At 51.8% G+C, this 24,675-nt stretch overlaps 9 protein-coding genes across 9 annotated transcripts; 5 read left to right on the forward strand and 4 right to left on the reverse strand.

Moving 5' to 3' along the window:
* Positions 1-1,628: 1,628 nt before the first annotated feature.
* NEUTE1DRAFT_125524 (uncharacterized protein) lies at positions 1,629-3,161 on the forward strand (the record flags this gene model as incomplete). The annotated part of the gene is made up of 4 exons (XM_009857260.1): positions 1,629-1,845; positions 1,898-1,971; positions 2,031-2,411; positions 2,487-3,161. The coding sequence occupies 4 exons, from the start codon at positions 1,629-1,631 to the stop codon at positions 3,126-3,128; spliced, it is 1,314 nt and encodes a 437-aa protein (XP_009855562.1).
* An 852-nt stretch (positions 3,162-4,013) lies between these two features.
* On the reverse strand, positions 4,014-5,043 carry NEUTE1DRAFT_118576 (N,O-diacetylmuramidase; the record flags this gene model as incomplete). Its single annotated transcript, XM_009857262.1, has 2 exons — positions 4,014-4,739; positions 4,848-5,043. The coding sequence occupies 2 exons, from the start codon at positions 4,989-4,991 to the stop codon at positions 4,203-4,205; spliced, it is 681 nt and encodes a 226-aa protein (XP_009855564.1).
* Positions 5,044-8,629: 3,586 nt separating this feature from the next.
* NEUTE1DRAFT_113947 (uncharacterized protein) lies at positions 8,630-9,412 on the reverse strand (the record flags this gene model as incomplete). Its single annotated transcript, XM_009857263.1, has 3 exons — positions 8,630-8,753; positions 8,864-9,044; positions 9,166-9,412. The coding sequence occupies 3 exons, from the start codon at positions 9,410-9,412 to the stop codon at positions 8,630-8,632; spliced, it is 552 nt and encodes a 183-aa protein (XP_009855565.1).
* Positions 9,413-10,392: 980 nt separating this feature from the next.
* On the reverse strand, positions 10,393-11,317 carry NEUTE1DRAFT_104939 (uncharacterized protein; the record flags this gene model as incomplete). Its single annotated transcript, XM_009857264.1, has 2 exons — positions 10,393-10,446; positions 10,637-11,317. The coding sequence occupies 2 exons, from the start codon at positions 11,315-11,317 to the stop codon at positions 10,393-10,395; spliced, it is 735 nt and encodes a 244-aa protein (XP_009855566.1).
* A 1,118-nt stretch (positions 11,318-12,435) lies between these two features.
* Positions 12,436-14,049, forward strand: NEUTE1DRAFT_96495 (60S ribosomal protein L44; the record flags this gene model as incomplete). Its single annotated transcript, XM_009857265.1, has 3 exons — positions 12,436-12,720; positions 12,794-12,858; positions 13,441-14,049. The coding sequence occupies 3 exons, from the start codon at positions 12,505-12,507 to the stop codon at positions 13,478-13,480; spliced, it is 321 nt and encodes a 106-aa protein (XP_009855567.1).
* Positions 14,050-16,126: 2,077 nt separating this feature from the next.
* Positions 16,127-17,102, forward strand: NEUTE1DRAFT_113950 (uncharacterized protein; the record flags this gene model as incomplete). Its single annotated transcript, XM_009857266.1, has 2 exons — positions 16,127-16,665; positions 16,739-17,102. The coding sequence occupies 2 exons, from the start codon at positions 16,127-16,129 to the stop codon at positions 17,100-17,102; spliced, it is 903 nt and encodes a 300-aa protein (XP_009855568.1).
* A 724-nt stretch (positions 17,103-17,826) lies between these two features.
* On the forward strand, positions 17,827-18,633 carry NEUTE1DRAFT_51905 (uncharacterized protein; the record flags this gene model as incomplete). The annotated part of the gene is made up of 2 exons (XM_009857246.1): positions 17,827-18,316; positions 18,401-18,633. The coding sequence occupies 2 exons, from the start codon at positions 17,827-17,829 to the stop codon at positions 18,631-18,633; spliced, it is 723 nt and encodes a 240-aa protein (XP_009855548.1).
* Positions 18,634-18,762: 129 nt separating this feature from the next.
* On the forward strand, positions 18,763-21,937 carry NEUTE1DRAFT_125528 (uncharacterized protein; the record flags this gene model as incomplete). Its single annotated transcript, XM_009857267.1, has 3 exons — positions 18,763-19,011; positions 19,495-20,049; positions 20,143-21,937. 3 exons carry the CDS (start codon positions 18,995-18,997, stop codon positions 21,935-21,937), a joined length of 2,367 nt encoding a protein of 788 aa, XP_009855569.1.
* A 280-nt stretch (positions 21,938-22,217) lies between these two features.
* On the reverse strand, positions 22,218-23,532 carry NEUTE1DRAFT_89742 (uncharacterized protein; the record flags this gene model as incomplete). Its single annotated transcript, XM_009857268.1, has 3 exons — positions 22,218-23,030; positions 23,096-23,197; positions 23,269-23,532. 3 exons carry the CDS (start codon positions 23,530-23,532, stop codon positions 22,218-22,220), a joined length of 1,179 nt encoding a protein of 392 aa, XP_009855570.1.
* Between the last annotated feature and the right edge of the window lie 1,143 nt (positions 23,533-24,675).

A 24,675-nucleotide genomic window follows, 5' to 3' on the forward strand; every position in this document is an offset into this window, starting at 1 on the left:
ACCCGGCAGGGAAGGTTCCTTGCGGGAATGGCTCTCGTCTGTAGGTCGACTGATCAGGGACAAAAGAAAAAGTGAAGCGGGAAAAAGAGTTGCGCAACAAATCACGCGGTCATTCTGTACGCTGCGACCGAGAGAGTCATACCATTGAACTTAGGTACAGTGAAGATGTTGGAGGATTCACAGCAGCAGTTGCCGGCGCACTGACCATGCTGAGCAAATCCGGGTTAGGCAACGGTGCCCAGCGCAGTTCCCGTTGACTGTGGGGCCTCTCTGCACTAAACCCACTTGTCCCTAGCTCCCGTCCGTGCCTCCTCTTTTAACCGTGTGCACGGACTCGCCTATGTACACTCATCCTAACGCCTATTCTGACGTCTCTTGGCATCTCTTGTTCCTGAGCAACACACTCACACGACCTTTCCTTTCTTCCGTCTCCTTTCCTTTGGCACACTCTTCACTTTTTATCATTCGTTCGTCGAGAAGCTTACGCCGATCATCATGTTTCCTTCCAAGGGCTGTCTTTGCCCTCTCTGGCATTGGCATTGACGGTTCCTATCCAGCAAGCGGGCCTATCATTTCCATCTTGATCACGGAACTCATCAATCCTTCGACTTCCTCACACTTAGAACTTGTAGAGAAGGTTCCATCTCCGAGCTCGTCAGTCATCGCCTCGGTTTCCATGTCCAAGGTTCATATTTTTCTCCAACACGACCCATCCATCGCTTCCGACCCGCATGTTGAGAAGATTAGAGCTCCTTGTGCACACATTCCCATATCGGTACCATGGTCACACACTGAGACATCTCATGTCGTTTTCTCGGCGTCTCAGTGACCAGGCATTGGCCAACAAGAGCGCTCGGATAAATTTCTACCGCTCCCTGTCTGCATAAAGGCCAGGCGACGATGGCCTTCCCGAATAGGGTGAAGACCACCAACCTTCTCCTGGTTCAGACTTCAGACCCTCCAGACCAGCACATGGAAAATTGCGAGCAATGCAACCCATTCTGGTCGAGATGCGGTGGCGACTATAGCTAGAACCACCATCACTGTGAGATACAGGTGATCTCACATCCACCGGCCCCCTTCTTGTCGTCATGGATATACTCCTGGACAGCAGAAAAACCTTCAAGATCTGCGCGCATTCACACATGCGAAGCGATAAGGACCTTCGGGGAGAGAGTGTGTGAAAGGAAATCCGGGGAAGATGCTAAGCTACCCTTCTCAGACCAAACCAGGTTTAACAAGGTAACTCAGCACTGGTACTATACCCAGGGGCCAGGAACTGCGACTGAGATTGAAAGAGATACTGCATCGGCTATACAGTTCAGCGTTACATCTTGTTCCATCCGGGACTACTTCCCCTCCCAGAGTCTAGCAGTTTGGATAGACAAGCCGCAAAGCGTCCATGTTGCAGCGCCGATCTTGACTACAGCGGCCCCGGTGTTTCATATAACAGACGCTTGACCCGCTCTTAACTTTCGCTATGGAGTGTATTGTTCCGTTCCTTGAGTGCCTATTCAACATCACCGACACGGTCCTCGTGGCTCGAATCCGAGTCTCAACAGCAGCCCTTTTCGGGGGTTTCAGCCCGTTCTCTCGGGCATACACTCTTCTGCAGGTAAACCACGACAATGTCGACCTCGATCGCAGCAAGAGAAGACAAAGTGTGGGAGTCGCGCGCCCATGTGCCCATTACGGTCGTGACGGTGGTTTTGGGCTTCGCTACGTTGGCCGTTGGCCTCCGAACATATGCTCGTGCCGTGCTGATCCGCCAATTTGGCATGGACGACTATGCCGCCGTCATTGCTCTTGTTTTTGCCATGGGCAGTGGTATCATGGTGGCTTCAAGTATGTTCTGTGACAGACTCACAAGTTTCACATCGTACTAACATGCTACTAGACACCATCTATGGTGCTGGCCACCACATGGGCGATCCTAAGATCGATTGGACCGAGTTACCAAAGTATTTCAGGGTAAGCCTTCAGACAGTCAGCTATTGCACTTGGCTGGTGTGTGCTAACTCCAATTCCAGACATTCTACATCTCCATCGTCCTTTACAACGCGTCCTTGACGGCAATCAAGCTCACTTTCCTACTCCAGTACTACCGAGTTTTGGGAACACGACAGATGCGCAAGGTTGTCGTCTATGCACTGATATTCGTTGCTATGTGGTCCATCTCGCAGCTGCTTATCGTCATCTTCTCCTGCACCCCGATCGAGAAGTTTTGGCTCGGAGACTCGATCCCGAACGGGCACTGCATGCCCAACTTGCCCTTCTGGTACATAAATGCGGCTGGCAACATTGTTACCGACGTCCTGATCTTCATTATCCCCCTACCGGCGCTGGGAAGTCTCAATCTTCGGAAGCAACAGAAAATAGCGCTTATTGGCGTCTTCTGTCTTGGTTTCTTTGTAAGCATTCCTCCCATGGCAGTCTGTAATCTGAACCCGACAGTTGGTTATTAACACATTGCCCCTCCTTCTCAGACTTGCGCCATCTCCATCATCCGCATCCAATATCTCAAGCTCAGCGATGACACCACTTGGGACAACGTCGACTCCTCCTGCTGGTCCGTCTCAGAACTCGGTTCCGGCATTGTCTGCTCCTGTCTGCCTACGCTTCGTCCTCTGCTGTCGCACGTCATACCTGGCATGGGCTCTCACAGCGCCCCTAGCCACGCCAAGTACGTCCATCACTCATCCGGCCGCGACGTCACCGAGGGCAGCACCAGCGGTCTTGGTAGCAAGCCCAAATCCGGCAAGTTCGGTAGCCGTAGCGTCATATACCCGGAGGACGTCGAGCTCCAAACCAAATCTGGCAGCCAGGACCAACTGGAGAAGCACGCGGCCGTGATCGCCCACACAGCAGTTCCTGTACAACACGAAGGACACCACTCAAGGACGGCAAGCAAAGATCTATTTGACCGTTCGCCGTCGCAAAACCGCGGCCGAGGGGGAACACGTGCAGAGGAAGGCGGTTACGTGTCACCTAACCAGCTTGGTCTGCAGCCGACGGTGCGGACAGAAATCAGGGTTGGGTCGCAGCAGCAGCAATCGAGGTGGACGGGACCGATGGAAGGGACAATTGCTGTGAAGCATGATTTGGTGGTTACCCAGGATTATAACTAACCAAGTGTTCATTCTCCTGTGCTCGAATAATGTAATTTTCCTTTGTCCTCAAATAATTCTGCGTAATTTTTTCCTTGACAGCGAGCGCTCATACCAAGTGAGCCTGTTTTCCTAAACTTGCGACGATACCTTTTTCCTTTTTTTTTTTTTTTGTTTCCTTTTTTTCTATTCTTTGTTATTATTTTTCAAGTTACTTACACTACTTTGAGTTCTGCGGTTCGGTGTCGGTATATATGCACAGGTATGAATGGAGATGGATGGATGGATATATGGTATACATGAGAATGACGGAGTGAACAGTGTACGATCCATAATCAAAAGAAAAAGAAAAAGAAAAGGTTGGTATGCGGCTGTCGAGAGCCTCAACCCAAATTGCTTGCGCCACAAACGGGCAGGAAGTAGATGTCCATCTGCAGGAGGGTTCGTTCCATCAAATTCGCTGACAAGCCGAAAAGACAGGCAAGCTAGCAACTGGGCCGGACGGGGCCACCCACCATTTGCCGTCTGCCGTGATTGGGAAGTTACCTACTTTCGTGCTGACGTCCACTGAAGCTATAACTTTTCGTCCCGCACGGGGGCAACTGCAACTGGAAGAGAAACTTTTAACTTTTCAAAGTCGAAACAGGCTAAAACATAGCAAGGGTGAATCTGACTGGTTTTGGTGACCATCACTGGTTACCAAACAGTTACCGGTCGACGTCATGGTATCGGCCGCTCGGATTGCCCAGATACCTATACTAAGTGTTAGCTCTATCGATCGGATTCATGACTGCTGGGTTTGTGTCCTACTTTTCGATCACTTCACCAGTCAGCAATTTATGTGCGCAACAGTGAAACAGATATTGGCAATAGTAAAAGCACAGGTATGTACCGGGAACAGCTTTGAATTTGATGTAGCTAACGTTCTAGACGATTACCACGAAATACCTAGGTATGTTGGAATCTATCCCCTTTCTTGAAGAAATGCCTAAACCTTCCCGCCGTTCAAACGGTCCAGCCCCGGCCCTCGTTGAAGTCTTGAGCCAACACTCTCATCAATCCAAGCAACCTAGGAACCCGCTTTCAACTCCCCGCTCAAGAGCCCTTAGCCAAAGCCAGGAGACGATCAAGAGAGCCGTTGAAGATATCCGAATCACCACCATAAGTATACGTGTCCGCATTCTGCCAAATAGTCTGATAACTCCACCCGCCAGGAATCGTACCGACCGAGCTCGACCACCTCGCCAGCACCAGCGGGTTGGTCGTGGCAAAGCTCTTGGAGTTGCCAGTGCACTTGCTCCACCACGAGTAGTTGGTGTAAATCATGGGGTAGCGACCCGTCTTGCTGTGGTAGCGGTCGGAGAAGGCCTTGATCCACGACACCATGGCCGAGGTCGACAAGCCGTAGCAGGTCGCCTTGCCGGAGGAGGACTCGAGGTCGATCATGCCGGGCAGGGTGATGCCGTCCTTGGACCAGCCGCCGCCGTGCGCGAGGAAGTAGTCTGCTTGAGCAGCGCCGGAGGAGGAGTCTGGGTGCGCAAAGTGGTAGCCGCCGCGGATCAGGCCGGCAGAGGTGGCGCCGGTGTAGTGAGAGGAAAACTTGGGGTCGATGTAGTTGGTTCCTTCGGTGGCCTGTTGAGGGGTAGCAATGGTGGGTTAGTATCTATGGACGGATGGATGTCCTGTGCTGTGAAGAGATGAGTCTTGGTGTGAGACCAAGATACCTAGGAAACAACTCACCTTGATGATGACGAAGCGGGCACCGGAAGAGTAAGCGCGGGCAAAGTTAACGCTGCCCTGGTAGTGGGAGATGTCAAAGCCCTGGACGGTAGCCTGGACAGCGCCGATGAGGCCGGCGAGGGCCGTGAGGACGAAGGACTTCATGATGATGCCGGTTTTGCTTGCTGTCTTGAAGTTACTGAGTAGGAGACTGGAGTCGAGGTAGGCAGACAATCGAGAAAACGGCATCTCTAGAAGCAGAGACCTTTTTATATCTGGATTTCCTGTCCGACGGTCTCTCTGTCTCAGCGTGGAACTGATCTAAACGGCCGGTGCCGGTAGTTCATCTCCATCGAAATCTCACCATGTCTTCTCCACGTTCGGCAGAGAGTGGGTAGAGGCCAAGCCGCAAAGATGGCGATCTTCAGGGTTTAGTTCGTATGGTTACATACGAACAAAAGTTGCAGGAAACAAAAGTTGTTTCCTTTCCAGAAGCGGAAAGGAGTAGATTTTAGCATCGTGGTGTGTACCGCTAGAATGCAGTCGTAAGATACCTCTACTTACCAAAGGCGCTAGCCAGGAAGATCTGAGGATCCCATTGGATTAATTCCTCGTCTGCAACTAAAGCCGTCGTGCATATGCGCTATCCTCATCATCAAAAGTGCTACATTCAGTAAATATCTCGAGAATGGGAAAAAAGAGGCATTTCGTTCTTGAGTCAGCCGGCGATCTCTTTGGGTGCCTTCAGTTGCCGCAGGTGGAACGCGTTGCATCATCGGGCGTTTAAAAAGACCTGGATGATGTATGTTGTGTAACTCTGCCCTGGCTGTGTTTGCGAGACACGGATAATCGCACAAGATCTCCATTTTGTTTTGCTGTGAAGAGATCATGAAGATTGTGGATACCGCACTTATACGAGTATTCATTCGTAAAACATTTACTAAACCCGGCAGTTTTGGTGAGAAAGTTAGCATATGCACGGCGGGACTAGCTGCATGTGATGAAACAGCCCAATGGGATTCTCTCATCTTCTTACACTACTAGCTAGCGGCTTTGGTATGAGTGAGTATAAGTGGTATTGGCAGTGTTTTTCCCCCCCTTGTCATCCCACGTGTTGTTCAGAAGTCGCCTGCAGGTCAGCGGTCAGCGGTGCATCGTTGGACCGCATGTTTGTGGGGAGAATTGTCTTGATCACCATTTTAACGGCCGCAAAAGCAACAGATTCTCACATCTATATCCACATTTGGCTCTGTATCGATGTGCTGGAAAATGGGCGCTGCGGGTTGAAACAGAAGAGGCCCAGCTGCCTATTCGGGGACTGGTCTGCCGTTGCTAGATAGGTGCTTTGTGCTGTTGACTAGCAGAAATTTCGCCATTCATATGAGAATGATGGTAATAGCTTCATTTTCCTCCCTGGTGGTGTAAAAGAAAGAACATTTCTATAAACTATATAAACGGTTAATAAATAACCAATAACATCGATACTCCGAGTAACAGATCATAGGGAAAGCTTGTCTATTGATGTCGGAGGTTTGGCGTCTTGAGATGCGTCTTGGCTGCGTTCATTCAGCTCATGATAATTCCTTCCGAATCGTTGCCGGTGCCAAGTTTCAGGCGCCACCCGTCTGCGAAGGATTAGGAATGCGCTGAGTCTTGAGAGGGGGACAAAACATCAATTTCTTGTCAGCCATCGGAGCTCGGAATAACAGCTGCGCTTCAATAACCCGTCTTATGCAAGGGCAAATGTCAAAACTTTGAGGAAAATGGTTGTGGTACCTACCTAGTTACACTCCCTACGAGATTGCAATGCTAGGTACCGGTAACAAGAGCTCCAACTTCCGTCCTGCGTACCTTGTCTGGCCCTACTGTAACGGAGGTAACCAGTATAACACGAGTCTGGATACAAATCCAAGAGTTTGGCACACTCTTCATCAATCGTCCTTATCCTCACGAATTCTTGCACAAATCTCTTACCAACCTTTGCGCAGCTGGCCTCTCGTTTGTGCCGTAAGTCCGCGCGGATAAGCGATTTCCAGCATCTCCTCGGTTAACAGTGAGTTAATCTCACAGATATCGGTCATGTAAGGACTTATATCGAAGGCAATAGATCCTCAGACCTATTGAGTCTCCAACATGTTTGTACGACCGCCAAGCCGATATATGACATAGGTGAGGGGGATGAACTTCAAATAATCCGAGGCTTGTGAGACTTTTGAGGGAGGCTTCACCATTATATCATGGTCTAAGAGAACTTCCGTAGATCCCACGATGTCAACATGGCTCCCCTGCTGCTACTTGTCAATATGGCCGACTCATTCTCCGCCATTTGAACCATTTTGGTCCAAGGGAAGCTTCGCCATCACACTGCTCCAGCTCACTCATGGGTAGATGAAGTGGTGCTTGCGGTTCATCATAACTAGAGGTACCATAAACATATCCATGGGGCTGACAGCGCTGTTTCCCTGAATCGCATGCACACCTATCAATAAGTCATGGGAGTCATTGAAGTCCGGAAAGTGCTGAGAGCCTCACGTAACGGTACACTACAACATATCTCCGGACTCCTGTTCGGTGTTGATGGATATTACCCTGGCCCTTGTCAGACGGGCGCGCTCCGGTCCTGGAGGAGCAGAGCTTCGAAGACAATTGGAGAGGGCCGCGGACGACTGCGTAGATTGTGCGGACTGAGAACTTCTCGTTTGAGTACCATAATCCTAAGAGCACAGCGAATGACTTAATCCAGGCGGAGTGGAAAGGGCGGCAGAGAGCGGTGCTGCGATGTGGCCATGTTGAGGTTTGAGTGTTATAGAGGTAACAGAATCCCTTCGTCGGATGTTGTTCCCTTCGTAAAAAGTATTTCTGGCATTATTAGAAGTGAGATATACATAGTAGCCCTAACTGACTGAGGCCAATGATGAGACAGCCATGGATATGTTAATGTTAGGGGATTATCTGCATCATCCACTGCAGTGGAAGCCTTCTGGAAGTGCAAGCCATGACGTCATGGGTTGAATGGTCGGGGACCCTGATGGCTACGTCTTATCGATAAGGACATCCAACTACCTCTGGGTACATAGGTAACCTCTAACGTTCCGGAAGGCACGACCAGCTCGACATTGAATAGGTATGATGTTGTTACTGCTGTGGGAATTCCATAAGTTCGTGATTCACTTTTGTCTTTCAACTCAGCTCAAGTCATTGGTTGCATACGAAGCTGCCCCTACAGAAAAACGAGCACTGGCCGCAGTGTAGCTTGCCAGCGGCCGAACCTTCCCTGGGACTATATAAGCCCGCACTTCAGGACCTTCCAACACCTCCAGTAGCAGACGCGGCAGTGCCCGTCCTGGGGCAGAAAATACGTGGTGTTCTCGTAGGTCTTGCAGCTGGTCCTGTGTTCAATCCGGGGCTTGGGCGGCCGAGCTTTTTGTTTTTTCGCTTTTCATTTCGTTTGTGATTTTTCTACTGCAATCTATCAATACGAATTTCATGTTCGCGATGGTGACCCGTACCCGGTGCGATCTTTTACAATGGAAGAGATCACCGAAATATTTCGGTGACCACTAATGTCACTTGAAACGAAGATCTAGCAACCATCTCGTATCGACGACTCACGATCAAAGAACAGGAACTGAGTGACCGAGCAAGATGATCCATTTTCTTGACCTTTTCTACAACCTTCTCCAATAGTTAACACCATGCTCCAGTCATTTCAAGCCAGCATCACATCGATCCTTCCCTCATGAATCAATTCTAAGGTGAGTCAAGCCATAAACCACACCGATAACCACTAACAAACCACCTCCTCACTCAACCTTGTGCAACGTAGCACAAGCAATCCGCGCCGAACTAGCATCATGAAAGACAATCCCTCTATTTCCGATATACCCGAAGTTAATGACATTAAGCGCTGAATAAGGGTCGTTGAAGCTGTAAAGATTTATTTTTATCAACTGATCAGCAACCAAACACCAGAACACCAAAACCTCATCAATAGCTATTTGCCTGAAAATCAATGGAAGAAAGGTAAAATATCTCACCTCTTCAACACGCTAGGTCCGGTCACAATCCCATACTTCCCCGAAAGATCGCCAACCTCGCAAGCCTGAGGCGCCGCGCTGTTGCATGGCGGACTGTCGCCGCGCAGATACGAATCAAGATGGCCAGCTGTGTCGGTGCAGTTACCGTCAGAGGGAACGGGGCGGAGGTGGACGTGGTATTCTACACATGGGTGATGACGCTAGGGGTCAGTGACTTGACCGGATGAAGCGTATCGCTCGTGGGTGTGGATGATGTGTTTTGTTCCTTTTGAGGAGGGGTGAAAGACTGGATATGTACGTACTAAACGGCCCCTGCTCTACCGGAAGCCCCGTCACGTCAATGGTGTAGTTGACACCAACGGTATTTGAGACGGCGGTCACGGAACCCTTGACTGTAGGAGAATCGAACTTTGCCATCCAGACTTCGCCGATGACGGGATTGTTATGGACTGGACGAGCATCTCCTAGCTTGCCTGTTGTGTTGTTGCTGGACTGGCAGACTGCAAGAGTGGCAGTGGCCATGAGGCGGAAGACGGAAGGGAGGTGCATGGTTCAGGTGTGTTGGAGTTCACTGTCGGTGATATCTAGGTATACAGTTAAGGTCTTCGAGAGGTGCGAGAAACCAGAGCTTTATAGAATTTCTCATATATGCACCGAGCTGATGTCCGGTGGTGGGAACATTTTCAGGGAACCGACATAGGAAGATGCGTCTTGATGCAATCTGAATTTGGGGGTCCGACACGGATTTGCGATCGGACGTCCAGAGAACCAGCATGAGGGTACGGTGATAGTTCGGACATTTTCCCGAGTGATCTGGATAAGTTGTCAGTCCGGCAGCGCCAAGCCAGAACTTCATCCTGCAGCACCGCAGCACACTCAACGGGTCGGTTGGATACTGAGGTAGAGATGGAACGCATAATTGACATGCACGATAGAAAGAAGGCAAGGATCCGTGATATCATTAAACAGCGTCTTCGAGATCGCAGTCCCGGATTTTGCCTTGCCGAGGCGGACCTTGATCAGTGAAAGCGAATATCGTAGGAAAACAAGCGGATACTTCTGATGGATTTCCGCCGGTAACGAGAACTATGGGTATCGCAACAAGGATGGATAAAAAGTTTATTATTTGAGGTCCGACAAAGGTAAGGGTAGGAACTAACACCAACTCCAAACAGCTTGATAACGCGCCGGACCCGAATATGTTCATGCAAAGCTAATACAACCCGTCTCTGCACATCTGACTAAACAGCGTCCGTGATTTCACAACGCAGACGTGGCTATAGTATAACTCCTTGCTCAACGAGGTGTTGGAAGTTCATTGGCCGATGACCGGACGGGTAACTCAACGGCGTTGTTGATATCAAAGGCCGCAGTAGTATCGCTGGCCCTGAAGTTGCTTATTTCCGTATGTTTGTTTCTTCTCTCGACATCATCTTGATGATCCAGTATCGACTTGCTAACAGGATAAGGAAAGGGACTCTGTGATAGCGGTGAAGGCGGCATCGGATGCCACGTTGAACTTTGCATGCTCACATGTGGAATACGGTCAGAAGTCGATACGGATGACTGTGGGATGACTTGGGCTGGAGCATTCGAGTGTAAAGGATGCGAATGCGGGACATTCGGTAATGGTGATTTCGGGGCCGGAGCGGTAGAGCTTGGAGCATCTGGGCCTGGACCGCTCGTATGTTGAGGTTGCGAACGTCTTTGCCACCAGAGAAACAAAGATGCTAGGAACGCACATATGACCACTGTGATACAGACGGCGATCACCACAACGGCCGTCGTTGAAATGGTCGTGTTTGAGGAACCAGACACTGAAGTAGCAGACGAAGAAGCAGAAGAAGAAGTAGAAGAAGAAGCAGTGGTCTTTGCAAAGGTCGCTCCCGATGTCTCGTTAGCCGTTGGGGTGCCGGTCATGCCGGTCGTCAACTTGTCGGTTGACTGGTAAACCATGCGAACACCGTAGCCGTTTAAAGCATCGGGGCTTTTAAGCGTCACGTGTTCTGTAATTGTCTTGCCGTTTGGCGATTTCGTAACATCGGTAGTGAAACCTGCCGCCGGTGCCTCCCATCTGCAATTATAGTTGCTCAATGATGAGGCGAGCTCCGTGGGTTCAACGACGCATGTAAGCGCGACATCTCCGCGCTGTGGGCAGCAGGTTACCGTCGTGATCGTAGCAACTCCGCCGTTGTCATGGCATGCGCTGGTGTAGCCCTTCGGGCATATCAGACCGGGCGAAAAAAAAGCGGTTTCGGCGGGAGACCAACCACTCGGAAGGCAGCTCGTATGTTGATCGATGAGATAGACATCGTCCGACTGGACGCCGTAGCAGTCATCCGGCAGGTCGAACTGAGTCGTCAGCGGGACGCGAGGGAAAGAGGTGACCACCAACTTGGCGAGAGGAGTAACTGCCGTTGGCACCGTTGTTGGCACTAATATTTGAGGAGGCATGGCTGTGTGCGTCTCGATCTTGATCGACTCGTCAAGATGCTCTTGTTGTGTTGGGGGGTTCCGAGATGACTGGATGCTTGGCGTGGAAAGAGCCTCAACCTTGGATGGACACACAAGAAGCTTCGAAGAGGTACGATGATAGCATGGATTTGTGGGCTCGAGGATGCTTGCAACTTACATATGTTTCTCCTTGAGGTACGCAACAGACCCCAAAACACTTCTGATGGTGATCTTCTCCATCCGGATGTCGCACGAGACGGTATCCCCCCTGGTCGATTGTTGGAACGGGATCTCACAAAGGGTACTGCCCCGTCACGTTGAAGCATATTCTTTGATCGATATGGCTGTAAAGCAAGGGACGTGAGGCATCGTGGCCGGAGACGTCAAATCAAAAGAGGTAGACTAGGTTGGTGCTGTAGGTATGGACTTTTCAGCCATTCAACGATGGAAACAGCCCTGTACGAAGTGCGAGCGAGGTAGGAGAACATGATCGAGGGACAAGCACAGCTTCAGCTTCGCTGCAGTTAGTGTTAATGAACTTGGATTTTCCCTCAGAATGCCGAAACTAGCGATGGAGAAACGGTGCGGTATGATGAGTTCGATCTTAACATCCATGTTGTAGTGAGCTACTGTAAGAAGGACATGTAAACCAGAGATTCCCTCTCCGATCTTGAACGGAGTCGCAAAGTGTCGCTCTTTGCTGGAAGAACCGGGTCGAATTCCGGCAACAAAGAGAAAAACAGGGAAAACTGTGCAAACTGTGCAAGGATCAAGACGATCGCGCGAGGTGTTTGGGTCAATTTGTAATATCCCGCCCGTGGTAACGAGGAATGAAGAAATGTACCCGTTGGGGAGGGAAGCGGAATCGAGTTGCCTTTCGCTCGTCGTTGAACTAGACGGGAAGTTCAACACAGGAGGCGGCAGGCAGTTGTAGCAGCACTGCAATTGCACACCATTGGCTGAAATGTACCTCTACAAGTGGGCGAGAGTGGATAAGATAAGCGGGTTCGCAAAACGACGGCGCGGAGCCACGGAGAGCAATTCTTCCGCATTACGCACAGACCAGGCACACAGGGCACACGCAGCACCACCCAAATTTGTCAAGGTGGGCAAAAAATCCAAGCCGAAGCTGGTCAGCGTACGATCTTCGACCTCACACATCAACGACCGACGTCCGAATCGCAAAAATGGTCAACGTACCCAAGACCCGCAAGACCTACTGCGCTGGCCGCTCTTGCGGCAAGCACACCCTTCACAAAGTCACCCAGTACAAGGCCGGCAAGGCTTCGGCTTTCGCTCAGGGAAAGCGCCGTTACGACCGCAAGCAGTCCGGTTACGGTGGTCAGACCAAGCCCGTCTTCCACAAGAAGGCGAAGACCACCAAGAAGGTCGTCCTCAGACTGGTACGGGAGCCCGAATAGGAATCGATAATCTCAAGACTTTGAGGGATTGGGGCTAAAAATGGTGAATTTACAGGAGTGCTCCGTCTGCAAGCAGAAGAAGCAGCTTCCCCTCAAGCGCTGCAAGCACTTCGAGCTCGGGTAAGTTTTTCCTATTTAATGATTGAAATGGCTGGGATCCAGAAGACACGGCATCATCATCATCGGAATCTGGGATATGCGACATTGCGCGACAAGAGCGACTATACCCGCCGCCAAACTGCGAGACGATAGACTGCAATCACTGCCCTGCCGGCCGCGAGACCCGAACCACACGATGGCGATTATCGACAGAGCTCGACGCGACATAAACGGCTCCGCATTGCATTCGAAGCCATGTTTTGTTTGGGAAAAGTGTGAACGACCGGTGTGCCAGACAGCTGCTGTTTGTTCGATATTCATCAACGACTATCAGGAGTATCGCCAAAATTGGGTTTCGTGCCTAGCAGCAAATTGGGTACTGTGGAGGAAGCATCGACAGAAGCAACAAAAGAAACATGTCGCGATACAGCTTCCAGCCTGGCATCACCCAGTCGAAATACCGCTCTGCTCAGATCCATCGTCAAGCTGCGCCACTGCGACATCATCTTACGATATCCCACGATCGATCGCCGATGATGCGGTGTCTTCTTGGCCTATGAAATGTACTCTGATGAACTGGTTCTGACTTGTTTGTAACAACAGTGGTGACAAGAAGACCAAGGGCGCTGCTCTCGTCTTCTAAACGCCTTCCATGGGAAGAATGCGGTGGTAGCGAGGTTGCGAAGCCGGCACTGGTTTTCTTGACTGGTCTTGCATGGGTTTGCCGTGTCGTAGCGTCGAAGTCAACGGACTGGCTTCGATGTTGGCACGGGAAAGTTGGTCTTTGAGGTACATGTACAATGGACACGGATGGTCGGGTGCGGGAAACGAACACAATACCATCTTTGGGGCGTTTCGTCTGCGGTTTCTATCTACCAATGCTGCCACCGTTTTCCTCGCAACTTTTCTCTACACAGTTTCTCCGCCCAGGACTTTTTTTTGGTCAAGGGATGATGTGAGATGTGTCCCGAAGTCACATCATTCTTGACCTGTGTGCTGGAAGACGGAGTCTCGAGACGTGCTGATGGCCAAGAAGCTCATGGTCATTATTCAGCCAGGAAGCAAACCGTGCGGACGAATACTCTAGTCTCGCAACTGGAGTCCACCAACAGTCAAATAATAATATCAGCAAGCCACCAACACCCCGAGTTCCATAGCTGCCCCCTATGCTGCCTAGCAGTGGCAGCCCGTGTTCTCTTGTTTGACAGTCCTTCGGCGTTCCATTTCCAACTGCACTGGACCAATACTACTTGTTTGAATAGGGCCTGTGTGAGCAATCCAGACGCTTCATTAACACCTGAGATCCTGCTTATGACGGAGGCGTCCTTCGAAGCACGCGCGCCATGGATTTTGTCCCGGCAAACTGCTAGACACGCAGTGGAAAGTAGACAAGTCGCAAGCTGTGAGCTGGGACGGCGAGACCAGTCAAACTGACCTCACTCTATTCACCTGAATCATGATGTCTTCCCTCCAGACGGGACGAACGCCATCCCCACCCCAGAGTGCACTGATAACGATAACCTTAAAAGCGGCAACGCCCCACGTAGTTGTGGGGCTGGTGGAGCGTGACTGCAGATCGTGAATTTTGGTTCCCATTCTTTCTTTCTTTCCGTGTGAATTGTTTTCCGCTTACAGTTCTCTTCTTCCCCAACACTGAACTTGTTTGCTTCTCCCGTCAGATTCAAAACCGTTCCGTCGCTTCATTTCAGCCCGCCAACCTGTTGGTTCACCACCACAACTCTGACTTCTTATCCAAGTTCTGCCTACTTGCACCATCTCATATGCCAGTTCAAGATGCAATCGCGCATTCATGATCTGCCAGGGACGGGTAGAAGAGTACATGGCAGCCCATCGATCCGTTCGTCGGTATTCTTTCGAGCCGTCGTGAGCGCGTACGGGAAAGTTCCATGTTGTTGGCGTTGGCGCGCCCACGTTCTATCGCCATCAGGGACGGCTCGATTGCCAGCAGCAAACGCTCTTCTTACCTGCCGACCTGATGTCGCGTCTCCGGCATTTGCACTTCAGTTGGCGATCTTCCACGCCTAAGGTAACATACAGCCTTCGTCCCATTCGACCCAGCCGAGGGCCACGAATGCCTTTCAGTCCCATGGGTTGCGCAATACCTACCTTTCCCTCGAAGGTATAGTGATTAGCGTGTAAAATACCGTCTCAGCAAGGCCGTAACTACCTTCAACAGGTACTCACGCAGGACATTCAATCCAAATATTCTTGCCAAGCTTGGCATCAAATTCCATTATCGTTTACAGCCATTGGTGCGCGTCCTCTCTCTCACTCTTTACTCTATGTAGGTCCAAGATTCTCTGATGATAGTACTATGCTTTCGAGAGTTAGACGCAAGAATACTGCGCACACCAAGTGGTATGCCTGTCCCTTCAGCGAAAAGCAAATGGCGCTGCTGAGGGACCGAATCAGGGATCAAGACACACACGAAAACTCAGGATGTCCATAATCAGTCGGCCACAACTTCATGGGCCTTCAAGATGGAACTACAGGCGGCGGCATGTTGTCTCACCCTGGTGTCTGTTCACTTTGCATCGTCAGTACCACTGTCGTCGAGAGACTCGCGTAGTGAAGAATACATTGCCCTATATTGCACATTTTCAAGATTTTCAGGCTTCCTCCCGCTCCTCAAGTGTTGATTCAGAGGTTCAGGGCATGGTGTTGTGGGCACTTTGAGACCACCCAAAGCCCAGATTATGATGTATGGCCCATCATAAAGGGTATGCACATACCGAACGTGTTGCGGCGGGACATATGTCACGCACAACCCCCTTTTCTGCTGTAATACTTTTTACAACAGAAGATAATCACCTGGTCACCATATCCCTTGCCTTCAATAAGCAGAGAATTGTCAAGACAAAAACCCTGGACGGTTCTTGAAGACCCAAAAATGGTTGGAAGGCGGCGGCTAACCCTAACCCCGGCTGTATAATGCCTGCCCAAGCACGCCGAGGTTGGACCCAAGAGCTGGGAAGGCTGGACCAAAAAAGAACGGAGTAGCCATGCAAGTGGAACACTCCAAAATTTCTTTTGTGGGCCGTTTGTACTTCGCCTTTGCCTTATAGGATTTTTTTCCCCGGCGTTGGTCTCTCAGTCATATTCACTTCTTCATATTCAGGCCCTCAGTGTTACCCTTACCACCACAAACAATCTATTGTCTTTGACTCTTCTTACTCGCTTTTGCGTACCTCCATCTACGACTCATCAGCTCTTTCAACCATTATAAAACACAACAGCAACTATGGACAGAATCGGCAACGCCACCACCATGCAGAACTCTGACGCCCTTACCGAGGGTCGTCGCATCTACATGGGCAACCTTCTGTACTCCGTCAAGCCCGCTGATGTCGAGGGACTCCTTCAGGATGCCGGCTTCACCCAGTACGAGAAGATTCACATTTCGGTTGATCCCCTTAGCGGAAGGAACCCTGGCTACTGCTTCATCGAGTTCACCACTCGTGAGGAGGCTGAGCGCGCTCTTGAGAGCTTGGCTGGCGTTGACCTTTGCGGACGTTCCGTGAAGCTCGGCCCTTGCCACCCCAAGACTTCTTCTCAGCGTCGGGAGGGAGCGTCCGCCTCCCCTGCGCCCCGCTCCACTTTCGATCGGTGGGGTGACTGGAGAAGCGGCAGCAAGCCCGCGGCGACTGAGGAGCAGAGGTCGTATGGTACTCAGAGGCGCACTGGTAGTGATGCGAAGGAGGGCGTTGTCCAAAACAACAAGAGACTCTATGTTGGTGGTCTTGGCGAGATGATCGACCAGGAGCAGAACGACGCAGAGATCCGTGAGATCTTCCTTGGGTTCGAGATGTAAGTCAAGAGAGCCTCCTCGTGGTTGGAAGCCAGCCCAGATTTGTGTGCAGGTGTATTGACTCTGTGATAGTGTGACTATCGGCAAGCGTATCGCTCCCAACCCTCTTTCGAGGCCTCAGAACGGCAGCGGTAGCCACCACTACTGCTTCGTCGATTTTGCGTCCGAGGACGAGGCTGAGCGTGCTATGACGGCGACCAACGGCAGGCCCATCCTGGGCGGCACCCTTCGTGTCTACCCTGCCAAGTCCAAGGCTCCTGTCCGGGAGGCTGAGGAGGGCTCCTCCTACAGACCTCGCGGCGAGCGCACTGAGCGCACTGAGCGTACCGAGAGGGCGGAGCGCCCCGCAAGGACTGATCGCAACCCTGAGCGTCAGAGGGAGATCCTCGGTGCCAGGAGCTGGAGGGCCGGCCCCAGCGCCGTTGCTGCCGAGTGAACACCATCATGATCGGTTTATCAAGCGCTACTGTCCAAGTCGGCACGGGTGTGTCCTAGTTATACCCCTCCGTCAAATCTACCTTCAGAGTGTCTCATCCTGGTGATGGAGACAACCGATGAAGTCGACAGCCGCCTCGCGTTCGGTGGCATTGTGAGCTGGATGATACATGGCCATGCAGTTGCTTGAACTGGCCCAGACTCCCGCCATTCGATGCAGTAGAAGGGGCTGAAGTGTGGATGCACAAGCGGTTCCATTCAAATGGCCGAGCAGCCAGTGCTGTACGTCATTTGTTGTGGATGAACGAGCTCAATAAGGGCCGAACAAGCGAGGGAGAAGGCACTAAAAAGGGAATGGATAAAGGAAACTACAAAAAGGGGGTCTCATGAGCACAGAGGAGTGAGGGACTCAGCGGGAGCACGGTATGATTCATTCAGCAATTATTGCCTTCAGGTTGTACAACCACATCTTGTCTTCAATGGTCCTTTTTTTTCTTCTCCGTGACGCGGAGATGCTTAAAAGGCCTCCTCTGTTAAATTTCTCAAGCCCCTGCTTCCACTGAATCCACCCTAGCTCATGATCGAAAGTCTCTCTACCAGATACGGTTTCCATACCTCTAACCATCTAGGCCCTACGAGGTCGATTTTTTCCATTTCTTTCAGAGTCTCGGCAAAATACTTAATTATAAGGCTTCTGTCCGCCAGGCCCAGCTCAACTTCGCAGCATGGCTTCAAAATTCACCATCACCTTACTCATCACCCTAAGCCTCACAACCCACATCAAGGCCGATATCCCCGTCTCCATCTTCTCCTACACGCCTTACCTCCGACAGCGAGAATGCGTCAAAGATTGCATCTGGCATTCGGGTCCCACAGCAGAAGACCTCATCATCGCCCTCGGGTGCAGAGGGCCATGGGTTAACGAATGTTATTGCGGCGGCAACGATGATTACGCACACGCCAGCACAGCTAGCTCGTTTCTCAGGAGCTGCGTGGCCAAGAGTTGCCGAACTTCGTCAACCGATTCACTGGTTACGAGCGCTTTTGACCTTTATGATGAGTACTGCGCCGAGGCGGGGATGGCGGTACCTTTGGTGGTGGCTAGTCCTACCAGGACGGAGGATAAGGTGACGGGTGTGGTGACTGGGTCTGGAGGAGATCGGGAGCCGACGGCGGGTGGAGGGTCTGATTCAGGAATGTCTAATAAAGGCTCAGGTGAGTTTGATCATAATGCGTTCCCTGAGAGCTTTTGCAGTCTCTGCCTATTCCATCATGGCCGATTTGCTACTACCTTACCAGGTTTATCCACCGGCGCGAAAGTCGGGATAGCAGTCGGCTCTGCAGCCGCTGCTTTGGCGCTGGCTGCATCTGCTGTCATTACCTGGCGACTCAAGGTCAACGCTCGTGTATCTCCTCCCCGGCGCAGGAATGTTACTGAAGTCAGAACAAATGACGCCGGAAAAACTGAAATTCCTCGACTGCAAATGTTTCGGCACCCAGGGCTTCCAGCAGCGACAACTCGTTACAACTAAAGAGCCGAAATATGCCAAGATCCTCTGACCTCCAAACGAACTACATTCGCGTTCCACATACCGCATGCAAGCGTTCACCGGCCCCCGTGGCCCTACTGGGTATTACACGGCCCCGGCCTGTCAAATGTGAAAGGCGCTACGTCATTGGGCCGCATCTACATCTCCGTGCGCGCCGTCCCGATCTCTGCGGACGGGATCTTCGAACGTGCATGCCGAGTGGCGGCTTACAAGGGGCTTCTCCGCAGTTGCAGTCAAATATCCGGAGTGCGTCTGAGGAGAAGAGGAGATGGGGTGACAGCCGCCCCAATAGGGTTTCAGCCGCTTAATTACAAAATGTTGGGGTAAAGACGAGACGGTGACAATGACGAGGGAAACAGGGTAAGTGAAGAATCATATCGTCATATACTCGAAACAACGGATGAGGGTGCCGTTGAAGGATGCCGGTAGTGGGAAAAGACGTGATTACTTTAGGATCTTGTTTAAAGGTTAAGATGGTCAATTAATATATGTACTGCCATCATGTCTCACCATACCTATCTATCTTCAGATGTCCCACTCATTCATACCAACAAGCCTGTCAACTACCAGCTTGTTACCTATGAACCATGAAGCCACCCACTCATTCCTTGTTCCCTTTGCTTGCCTCTGTCCTCACGGCCAACGCCTTTCAATTCCCCGACTGCGTCAACGGCCCTCTAGCCAAATCCAAAGCATGCGATGTTACCGGCACGGCACCAGAACGCGCAGCATCGTTGGTTGACCAGTTAACCATTGACGAGAAGCTCGTCAACCTCGTTGAGTAGAACATCCCATATCCTTGTCTTCACATCGTAACACTGAAACTAACCTCTGCCCAAATAGCCGAGCTCTTGGGGCCTCTCGCATTGGTTTACCCAAGTATGCGTGGTGGTCAGAAGGTCTTCACGGCGTCGCCGGTTCCCCCGGCGTCACCTTCAACACCACCGGCTACCCGTTCTCCTACGCCACTTCTTTCGCCAACGCCATCAACCTCGGCGCCTCCTTTGACGACGACCTAGTGTACGAAGTCGGCACAGCCATCAGCACCGAAGCAAGGGCATTTGCTAACTTTGGCTTTGGCGGGCTGGATTACTGGACGCCAAATGTCAACCCCTACAAAGACCCGAGATGGGGGAGAGGGGCCGAGACTCCCGGGGAAGACCCCCTTCATATCAAGGGGTATGTGAAAGCGATGTTGGCGGGCTTGGAGGGGAACGAGACGGTGAGGAAGGTGATTGCGACTTGCAAACATTATGCTGCATATGATTTGGAGAGGTGGCACGGCCTGACGAGGTATGAGTTTGAGGCGATCGTGACTCTGCAGGATCTGAGTGAGTATTATTTACCGCCATTTCAGCAGTGTGCGAGGGATTCTAAGGTGGGGAGTATCATGTGCAGGTATGTCCGTCCTTCCCTTGCTACAAGCGTCTTATGGCCAACCAGATCTCGAAGTGGGAAGTGCATATGCTGACCTGTCGGTCCCAAATCCAGCTACAACGCCCTCACCATTCGTGACATGGCAGGCGGCAATCCAGACGAGATAATCAACCTCACGACGGCACAGCCAGCCTGCGCAAATACATACCTAATGACCATTTTGCGCGACCACTGGAACTGGACCGAACACAACAACTACATCACATCTGATTGCAATGCCATCCTGGATTTTCTACCTGACAACCACAACTTCTCGCAAACGCCCGCCGAAGCCGCCGCAGCGGCCTACAAAGCCGGTACTGACACGGTCTGCGAGGTATCGGGTTCCCCGCTCACGGATGTCGTCGGCGCTTACAACCAGTCCCTTCTCCCGGAAGCCGTCATCGACACCGCCCTCCGCCGTCTTTACGAAGGTCTTATTCGCGCCGGCTATCTCGACCACGGCCGTTCTTCTGCTGTCGCCGGCGGCGATGGTGGCTCGTTCTCCTCCCCAGCTTATGACGCCCTAAACTGGGAGGACGTCAACACCCCATCCACCCAAGAACTAGCTCTCCGTTCTGCGACGGAGGGTATCGTCCTGCTCAAAAACTCCGGTAGTCTCCTCCCCTTGGACTTTTCATCAGGGAAGAAAGTAGCGCTGATAGGCCACTGGGCCAATGCCACTGGGACGATGCGCGGTCCGTACTCCGGTATACCGCCCTTTTATCATAACCCGCTCTACGCCGCGCAGCAGCTGAACCTCTCCTTTTCCTACGCCAACGGTCCTGTTGTGAACGCCAGTGACCCGGATACTTGGACCGCTCCCGCTTTGGCGGCTGCGGAAGGGGCTGATGTGGTTTTATATTTCGGTGGGACGGACACGACTGTTGCTTCGGAGGATCTCGATCGAGAGTCCATCGCGTGGCCGAAGGCGCAAATGAAGTTGCTTTCGGAGCTGGCGGGACTGGGGAAACCGTTGGTGGTCATCCAGCTAGGCGACCAAGTGGATGATTCTTTTCTCCTAGAAAACGGGAACGTGTCTTCGATTTTGTGGGTCGGCTACCCAGGCCAGTCGGGCGGGACGGCAGTATTTGATGTTTTGACAGGCAAGAAAGCGCCGGCGGGACGGTTGCCGGTAACTCAATACCCGGAAGGCTATGTTGACGAGGTACCGTTGACGGAGATGGCGTTGCGTCCTTTTAACCACTCCTCCTCCACCTCCTCCTCTTCTAACCCGGAAGAGGAAGTCTCCGTTCAAGGAAGCGGCAGCCTAACAATCCAACCCCGCTCAACCCCCGGAAACAAAACCCTTTCTTCCCCCGGCCGCACCTACAAATGGTACTCCAACCCCGTCCTTCCCTTCGGTTACGGACTTCATTATACCACTTTCAACGTCTCCCTTTCTCTTTCCTCCAACGCCTCCTCCCCCTCCCCCTCCTTTTCCATCCCCTCCCTCCTCACCCCCTGCACCGCCACCCACCTCGACCTCTGTCCCTTCTCCCCTTCTGCCAACTCCGCCCTCTCCATCTCCATAACCAACACCGGCACCCACACCTCCGATTACGTCGCCCTCCTCTTTTTGTCTGGAGAATTCGGACCTAAACCGTACCCGCTCAAGACGTTGGTGAGCTATAAGCGGGTGAAAGATATCAAGCCGGGGGAGACGGTTACGGTTAAAGATGTGCCGGTGAGCTTGGGGGCGATTAGTAGGGTGGATGGAGACGGGAACACGGTTTTGTATCCGGGGACTTATCGGTTTGCTGTTGATGTTGACGGGTCACAGGGAGTAGAGAGGGGTAAGGAGGTGGTGGTTGAATTGGTGGGTGAGGAGGCGGTGCTGGACGAGTTCCCGCAGCCACCCAAGGAGTGAGTACTGTAGGTAGAGTGAGTGAAAAGAATAAGCAGAGGGGAGATATGGAGGTGAGGATGTTTGGATAAGTCACTGGAAGGCTGCAAGAGACCAGTTATGGTATGGGTTTGTAGAGGTAAATATATATATGGCTTAAGTATGTACATCGAAGTCATAGTCGTCATCTTCACAAGTAATCATGACTCGTGGTTGGACTAATCAACAAATTTCTCGTTCCCTCTCCTTGGTCATCTCTTGACTCTTTTCTCCATTTCTCCCTCAGAGCACGCTTCCCACTCCTTTACACGCACTGAGAGTACCAATCGTTCATCTTCTTGCAAGTAGTAGAGCTGGCGCAAGCAGTGCAGCCAGTATATCCATTGCCTCCGCACTGGCCCCAACGCTGGACGGTGCACCCACCCTTGCTAGCAGGGGCAGCAGGGGCAGCAGGGGCAGCAGAGCTAGGGGTCGCCGGAGCAGTCGAAGGCCTGACACAGGCAAGAAGCGTGGTAGTAGGAGCAGCAACCGCAGCAGCATGAGTGGTAGCAGGAGGAGCAGCTTTGCTAGGCGAGGCGTTGTTGTTGCCAGTAATACCGAACCACTCGAGATCATCTTGAGGAAACATGGGAGTGGCATGTGTGATGCCAGTTCCGTATGCACCAACTAGATTGGGGCCGTAAACGTACTTGGTCCAACCCGAAGCAGGCTGGTTAGAGAGAGTCTGCTGGGGCTGGCCGTACGTGTAGCCGAAGACACCGGCCCACTGCTTGAGTGTCTCGTTGAAGTTTTGCGGGTAGAGGGTAGTGTCGGCGGAGCCGTGATGGATCATCATCCTCGGGCGAGGGCCCTCGTAGCCTGGATACATGTTAAAGACCACGTTGGCCCATTCCTGCTGGCTGTGGATGGAGTGGCCCTGCGAGCAGGTCGAGTTCCAGCCATTGACGGTGCCCGTCGCAAAACAGCCGGCACTAATGCCAGAGTACACGGACGCCGCCGCGAAGAGCTCCGGGTAGGTAGCGGCCATGACGTTGGTCATCATAGCGCCGGAGCTGGTACCGGTGACGAAGACCTTGCTGGCGTCGGCACCGTACTGCTTGATGGTATAAGTAACCATCTAACCGATGTGTTGTTAGCAATCAAAAACCTTTGACATGATCAGATTGCTGTCTGGAGACTTACGTTGGCAATGGAGTTGCTGTTGCCTCCACCGTTGTGGGTGAGAGAGGCCGGTGATGAGACATCCCAGCAAGTGCCTTTGTAGGGAGATTCGGGGTAGATAACCTATCCATAGCAGCCCCTGTTAGTGATGTTCTCGAGAAGAAGGTCAAACACACAAGAAGCCCAGCACTGACAATGTAGCCATATTTCTCAGCCAACTGGGCATACTGAGTGCCCTGGTAGAAGGCCTGAGCGGTGCCGCTGCAGTAGTGAATGGCGACAATGATGGCGGGCTTGGTAGCGAGTTTGTTGGGGACATAGAGGTACATCTTGACGCCAGAGGGGTTAGAGCCGAAGTTGGCGACCTGCTGGAGCGAAGCACGCTTGACGACCTCTGCGGCGCTCGCGAGGGAGGCGCCGAGGGCCAAGAGGCCGGAGGCGAAGGACGAGAACTTCATTGTCGTCAAAGATGGATTGGTTCTTCCAAACAACAAACTTGTCGATGGATGATACGGCTGGAGGGAACGAGTGTCTGCCTCTTGTCGAGAATCTCATAAACTTGGACGGCCATGGACATGCGTGCCCTCTTAAACCCCTTTGTGCGTCTACTCGCAAGCACCATGGGCACCAACCCTGGCCAGCTTGGAATGAATCGGCATAGTCGGCATGGCCGGCGGCTGGCCATCAAATCTCAAGGTCAGGCAAGCGATGAACCGAAGTGGACTCGATCGCGGACGGACAGGCTCCGGATGAACCATGATGGGTGAGGTTGCATGAGCCGGGGGGTTTGAAACAGCCCGTTGCCTCATCCTGATTCGCGGGTTATCACAGCTACCATCCTGTCTCTTCTTCGAATCTTGCGAGGCTGAGTTAATGATGTGAGCTACTAATTCGAACGATATCAGGTCCATGTGTTGTTGCTCGGGGGACCTCATCTGGGGATGATTTGGGGAAAGTTACAGTCGAAATCTTTCGGTGGCGCATCAGGAATCTTTTCAACTCGGAACATAAAGACCCACATTTGTTAGTGAGTGTGAACGGACGCAACCCTCCTTCATTTCAACTTGTATCAAGACGCCTCAAGAGCCTCAAATGGACGTTTGATATCTGCTAGTAGGAAAGAACCAAGCTCAGTAGGTTTAGCCCTTTGGTTCTTCCTAAATCATAGCAAAAGAGGATGAGTATATGAGGCAAGCCTAGTTGCATAACACCAAGGGACCACAAACAGACATCAGAGATACCTATGTAACGATGCACAACTGCAGGGCAAAACACTGTTTCCCGAGCTCAAGCGCACTAATCGTGTTCTGTGCACACAACAACTTGCAGCGAATTTTTGGCATTTGACCCGTCGAAACGAAGGAAGTGAAGTAACCAACTCAGGTCATCTTACCTATTTATTTGGTGATGATGTCAGCGACCCAACTCCTAGTTCGTTTCGTTTCGTTTCAAACGTCACCCTCTCCCTCTTTTCTCTGTGCCAAGAAAACAGCCAAGCGTTTGAGCTTTGAGAACCGAATGGTTAGTTGCACCTCGCTGCACATATACATCAACCCTGGTTTAATTGTTAGCGTGGTTCTTGCTCTACGTCCTTTTCTATG

This window comes from Neurospora tetrasperma (genome assembly GCF_000213175.1).
Source record: "Neurospora tetrasperma FGSC 2508 unplaced genomic scaffold NEUTE1scaffold_81, whole genome shotgun sequence".
NCBI classification, from domain to species: domain Eukaryota; kingdom Fungi; phylum Ascomycota; class Sordariomycetes; order Sordariales; family Sordariaceae; genus Neurospora; species Neurospora tetrasperma.